Source organism: Primulina tabacum, chromosome 6, assembly GCF_025594145.1.
Source record: "Primulina tabacum isolate GXHZ01 chromosome 6, ASM2559414v2, whole genome shotgun sequence".
Lineage (NCBI taxonomy): Eukaryota > Viridiplantae > Streptophyta > Magnoliopsida > Lamiales > Gesneriaceae > Primulina > Primulina tabacum.
In genome coordinates this window covers 43,331,661-43,338,002 of record NC_134555.1, presented here as the reverse complement: position 1 = coordinate 43,338,002, position 6,342 = coordinate 43,331,661, and the positions used below count along the sequence as shown (strand labels likewise).

The window sequence follows — 6,342 nt, the reverse complement described above, 5'->3', positions numbered from 1 at the left end:
ACCACAAAGATGGAAAATTGTAATAAAAATAGTAGTAGCTAGGTCGAAGGGTATTTCGTGTATCCATTATTAACACATAAAGTACGCAAAATTAATAATTTAAAGAGGACCACCATAACATATACATAAATTGAGGCATTAAACCCTTAAAAAAAATCAGTATATTAAAAGTATGCATGTTCCATGAATGAAGTCGAAACTGGTTAAATTATTACACTATATGGCCGGTGCGTGTAAAACCCCTTCTTAAATTTTTCCTTAAAACTAAATTTAATTTTTTTCCCACAATATTTTTTATAATATGTTGTCATCATCAAACCATTAAATACCTTCATCCCATCTTTGTCGCTGACCCAACCTCATCTTCCTCCCTTATTACTCATCTTATGTATCCACTTCGCTTCAAGTATCATCAATTATAACTTTCAAAGATCAAGAAATTGCGCTACTGTTTCTTGATCGATTTTTTGTGCAGACTCCGGTAATGGGTCGTTCCCCGTGCTGTGATAAAATAGGGTTGAAGAAAGGGCCGTGGACTTCTGAAGAAGATCAGAAGCTCTTGGCTTATATCGAGCAACATGGCCATGGAAGCTGGCGGGCGTTGCCCACAAAAGCTGGTACAGTGTACTGCCTTTAATGTCATGTTTTTAAGCTGAATTTTCGGGTGCAGGAAATCAGGGTTTCTGTTAACAGGGTTGCAGAGATGCGGGAAGAGTTGCAGATTGAGGTGGACGAATTATTTAAGGCCGGATATTAAAAGAGGCAAGTTCAGTTTACAGGAAGAGCAAAGCATCATTCAGCTCCATGCCCTTTTAGGAAACAGGTAGAATTCAGTCTAGTTTCTACAGTTTCCAGGTTCAATTTTTTGAAAATGTTCTAGCTCCTGCGCTGTCAGTCAATTCATTAACCTTTCCAGAAGTTGAGATGTGGAATAAATTCGTGGTGTGAGGAATGTTTCCAAATTTATGGCAGTAAAAAAATTCACAACTTCGAATTTCTGACGAATTTTTGCCGGTTGTGATGGGTTTTATGTGCGCAGCATTTACTCTATTATGCCCATGCAAGAATGGGTTGCTGGACAGTGAATTTTCTAAATAAATCTATGTAGTTAATAGCTCAATTAACATGTTTGATATTTAGGTGAATTCGACATTTACAACGAAATTTTTCTATCATGTTCTGAGACTGATGATTGATTTCCCTGTGTCATTTTTGTGTCCCCTTTGATTGTCTTCTTCTGATCAGGTGGTCCGCCATAGCCACTCATTTGCCAAAGAGAACAGATAATGAGATTAAGAATTACTGGAACACTCATCTGAAGAAAAGATTGGTTAAAATGGGTATCGACCCGGTGACCCACAAGACCAAGAACGACGCTTGGTTATGCAGCGATGGACAGTCCAAGAATGCGGCCAATCTCAGCCACATGGCCCAGTGGGAGAGCGCCCGCCTCGAAGCCGAAACAAGATTGGCCCGGCAGTCCAAACTCCGATCAGGCACAGGCATTATTTCATTTCAGGTGCTGTTTTATGCTCACTAATTTTCACAAGCGTGGATAAAATAGTCAAATTCGTCCTATAAGCTGCTTATTTTAGGTTTTGATCCTCAAATAGTTACATTTCGTCTGAGTGATGATATGATGTTGATATCGCTGACATGTGCAATGATATGTTGGTTGGTTTTCAGAGGAAGTAGAAATTGAATATTTTCCAATGACTTGCAGCATGCTAATGGTTTTGATCCACTGAAAACAGGCCAGGAACTCGGAATTTGCCTCTACTACAAGCCAGAACCATAATCCGGTCGGCACGCTCGAATGTCTCGACGTGTTGAAAGCATGGAAAGGCGACTTTTGGGGTAAAGCAAGTGAAGTAAGAGGAGCCAGTGGCGGCGCTTCCACGACAGGGATAGGGAGAGACCTGGAATCCCCAACTTCAACGCTCAGCTCCTCCGCCGGGACTGGGCAGCACTCCACCGCCTTCATCGAGTCTCTACAAAACTGCTCGGAGTCGTATTACGCCGGAATCATGAAAGAAGAAACCGGAGAAGAGTGGAAACTTCTCACGGACCACACCAACGCAGCATCCGAGAACCCGGCTCAGTTCCCATCCGAGTTGCATGATCCGCCATTCCCAGGGACGGATAACTCCGCAGAGCAAGTTCCTCGTGTGAGTTTCATGGATAATTTCACGAAACTTTTGCTCGGTAATTCAGCTTCCGACAGACAATTCCCCGACGAAGGCGGAGAGTCCGGCGACGTTGATTACCATGAGGAGAATAAGAATTACTGGAACAGCATTCTCCATTTGGTGAATTCTTCGCCTTCTCTTCCGCCCATGTTTTGAGCTCTTACAGTAACTAATGAGTGGAACAAGTACTACGTACACATATTGCATTTCCTTCTTCTCCATCAATGTTCATTCAATTGCGCAATTTCTAAATGTTATTTTTTTTAATCGATGATAAAAATGATTAAATATACATAAAATATGAAATTTTTTAATCTCAAAGTAAATATAAGTGATGATGGACCATACCCATTAATGAGCTTCGTCTCTGTTCCAATTTAGTTATAAATAAATATCATCATCTTATTATATATACTGTCATATATCAGCCTAATTAACTCACATGTGCTGTCATATTATAATTGTATTCAAAATAATTTAGTTTATATGATGAATAATTTGTGATGTGCTAATATTATATTTTTATAATATATATATATATATATATGTTCAATGCATTTTTCAAATAATCCAAATTATTGTTGTTTACGCTTTATTTTATGTATAATAATGATTTTAAGTGTGCATTTGACGTAAATCTGGAGTTTAAATAATATTATTCGTACTATATAGCATCTTTAAAACAACCACTTACTAGAAAGATGAAGTTCTGATTAGAGTTCTCGGGGGACTTATTAGACGATTTTGTAAAGGTTGAAGTGATGTGGGTTGATGTTTCTCAAGGTAATATGATCGATTTTCGTGTGAATCATTTTACTTACTAAAATATTGTGAGGGGTATGTTTTAGAGATCGATGTTTGTTGTCCACCTTTTCGAGTCCCTATCTACTCGTGTACATCTCTCAACTTATTATTTCGTATGATTAAAAGGACATCTTACTCATATAAGAAGGTTACCACCATATCTAAACCTTGTATAGAGATAAATTTCAGATTAGAACTTTGAATACGCATAGGTGACATCGTGTATTATCTATACTATTCTATTAAGTGTGAGACCTTTAGAGTAACTACTTTAGAAAACACCAAAATATTTAATTCCATAATTACACTTCTTATCTTACTAAAAACTTTCTCAAGTCACTTCATAGTTAACATAGAAAAAAGTCTAAACAAAACTTCCCTTTTAAATCAAACAACTATTCTAAATTGAAAATAATCTCATGTTAATTTTATTTGATCAAATTAAAAATAATATAACATATGCAATGCTCGTACATCTTTTACTAATATATATAATGTCCCAACTCCTAAAATATCTTCATGTTTAATTATCCATATACATATCACGCACGAGTGTCGTTTTATTGATTCGTGATTAATATACAAAGTTTTGGCCACTACAAATAAATAAAATGTCACATCATGTCCATATTTGTCATTCATCCAGTTACCCTTTGGACGTCTTGATCGATTGATTAAGTTGGAATCAAATATTAATTGAATATCTTATTAAAATTATCTAAGAAGAATCTCTTGTAACACCTAATTACATGTGATTTATAGGAATTATATATATAAAACTAGCACCTAATTATATGTGGTTTATAGGAAGTATATATATACAAAAAACGACAAAATATAATCAAAATTTGCTCCTACGGAAATGGCATGCATAACGACAATACGTGAAGAGATTAATGTGAAGATGTGAGTTCGATTCCTACTAACATTTTGACATAATTATTGTTCGAGAGACATAATTATTATTCGAATTAAAGATCTAATAAAAAAGAAATCAATCCATCCCAATTCAAAAATAATTGGATTCAATTAAACAAAAAAATAAAATGTATTTATGCTAAAATATATTAATTCTCAATAAAGTGAGTATTTAGTACATGCATGTGTGATTGAATCACCCAAAAAAGTGAGATAACCCAAAAAACAAAAATCACCATTCTTTCTATATATATGTGTATAAACCGAACAAAACCATCTTATATATCAAGTATATTTAGCGATCATCAGGGTGCACAAGAGCTGACTCAACTATTCAAACTCAATTCGATTTAAATTTTGTAAGCTCGAGCTCCACTCGAATTCGATCGAGTATTCAGTTTCAAGCTCGAGTTCGACTTGTGGAAGTATCGAATTTCTCCACTCGAAAATTTTTGTAGCGTGATTTTAAGATTTAAATTATTTACTTACATTATATATATATATATATATATATATATATATATATATTCGAACAACTCGCGAACTAATCAACTAGAAATAATTAAAACTCGCCTCAAATTTCGTCAAATCGAGTTCTAGTCTCCATTGCACTTTTGATGCGCACATATATATACTAAATTTTAATATTTAAGTATAATTAATTTTTTGTAGAAATATTTTTATAAAATGTTTAATTATGATGCATTGAATTTCCTTGCCAATCTAAATGTGCTTGGAATAATTAAATCATGTTATCTTTTTTCTTATAAATTTAAGGTACTATCATATATGATATATCATATTGTATCGGAAATTATGATATTAAAAATATTCATGCTGATATCATTTCGAGAAATGCATAATTAGCTCCTTGATTCATGAGGGAAATTAAATAGAAGGATGATTATTCATATTATTTGAGTGTATAAAATATTTAACTGTCGATGAATATCAATCTACGTTATTTCAAGACTTATCAACTAGTTTATATCCGTGAAATCAATGACTACAATCTTTATATTTAAATAAATTGATTTTTTAGAGTGAAAGTTTAAAATGTGATAATTCATTGCACATGCCATCTTTTTCCCCTCACAAATTGCATTTAATATATATGCGACACTTTATTTTGTTTTAATAATTACATATTGAATTCTTATCATATGATTAGGTTGGTGCCTTTGAGGATTAAATGTCTTCAAACATAACACCATATTTTATTTAATTTCTTTGGTATACCTTTCTTTTGGTTTTGGTTGTTTCGGGATTTATGATGCCAGGCTGTGTGGAAAGTTAAGTAGAAATAACCGCACCACGTTTTTTTTCCACCAAAAACAGATGGCATGTTTGCAAAATGGTTAAAACATTGGAATTCTTTTAATTTTTATATTCACACACACACACACACATCTATAATATTGATAAATGATGTGTTTTTCAACTGTATTAAACGAACATGTTGGGTGTATAATTGTCTATGCTTGGTAGAGCGATCGAACCGTGGTGCTTGAGCTGCTGTGCGTTTTAAAAAGATTTGAGTTGCACCATTACCACTAGCTATAGCTTTGGTAAAGCGACAAGCACTCGATCCTACAATTATAGCTTTTGATAAAGCGGCAAGCGATCGGTCCTACAATTGGTATTAGAGCCAAGATCAAGGGTTCGATTCTCATTGATTGCAAGGAGTGCAATTATTGGGAGGGAGATTGTTGGGTGCAATAATTGTCCCTGCTTGGTAGAGCGATCGAACCGTGGTGCTTGAGCTGCTGTGCATTTTAAAAAGATTTGAGCTGCACCATTACCACTAGCTATAGCTTTTGGTAAAGCACTAAGCACTCGATCCTACAGAACAACAATAATTGTCTCTAGTTGCGCCCAAAAATCGAGATATTATACTTGAGTTGAGTTCGTATGTAATTTAAAATATTTAAGTTACATGTTAATTATTTTTTGTTTAAGTGATAATAGCTCGGTACTTTTAATTGATATCAGATTAAGTTTGTCGATATAAATAATTAATGAGATTTAGATTTTTATCGATTTTTTATAATATATTATATTATTTATCTAAATGCGTGTAAAATCATAATTAAACGTCAGTCACAAGTGAGGAGACCCGAAGATGAAGTAAAGGGCATTCACTTTGGTGGTAAATTGGGGCACATGGCTTTTTTAATTTTTCCCACTGAGCTTCTCATTTTTAAACTTCACCTGTTCCTATCCATTTAATATGTTTTCGTTAAAACATATTAACTATACATGAAAAACCTCAACTACATGATTATTAACATTCGTATATAACTAAAACGCATTTTAAATTACTTTATTAATTATAGTTTATAACGACAATAAAAATTTGTTAGTTGTATAGATTGACTTGTAGACAAGGTCTTTATCGACAGATTCTATGCTATACCGAGAGTTTTATTCT

The 6,342-nt window shown here is 33.8% G+C and overlaps 1 protein-coding gene across 2 annotated transcripts; it reads left to right on the top strand.

Moving 5' to 3' along the window:
• Nucleotides 1-333: 333 nt before the first annotated feature.
• LOC142549792 (transcription factor MYB16-like) lies at nt 334-2,441 on the top strand. 2 transcript variants are annotated; one of them, XM_075658948.1, is made up of 5 exons: nt 334-617; nt 694-823; nt 1,246-1,519; nt 1,755-1,836; nt 1,912-2,441. In XM_075658948.1, the coding sequence occupies exons 1-5, from the start codon at nt 485-487 to the stop codon at nt 2,343-2,345; spliced, it is 1,053 nt and encodes a 350-aa protein (XP_075515063.1). In that variant the 5' UTR covers nt 334-484; the 3' UTR covers nt 2,346-2,441. The 2 variants fall into 2 exon arrangements, with proteins under 2 accessions (XP_075515063.1, XP_075515062.1); XM_075658947.1 differs by having other exon boundaries at nt 337-617; nt 1,755-2,441.
• Nucleotides 2,442-6,342: the final 3,901 nt, after the last annotated feature.

Excerpts from the sequence above, each read along its gene's own strand:
- LOC142549792 (XM_075658947.1), top strand. The coding sequence starts at position 485 with ATGGGTCGTTCCCCGTGCTGTGATAAAATAGGGTTGAAGAAAGGGCCG. Across the intron at positions 618-693 it reads GGCGTTGCCCACAAAAGCTG|GGTTGCAGAGATGCGGGAAG; the intron begins GTACAGTGTACT and ends TTCTGTTAACAG. Across the intron at positions 824-1,245 it reads CATGCCCTTTTAGGAAACAG|GTGGTCCGCCATAGCCACTC; the intron begins GTAGAATTCAGT and ends TCTTCTGATCAG.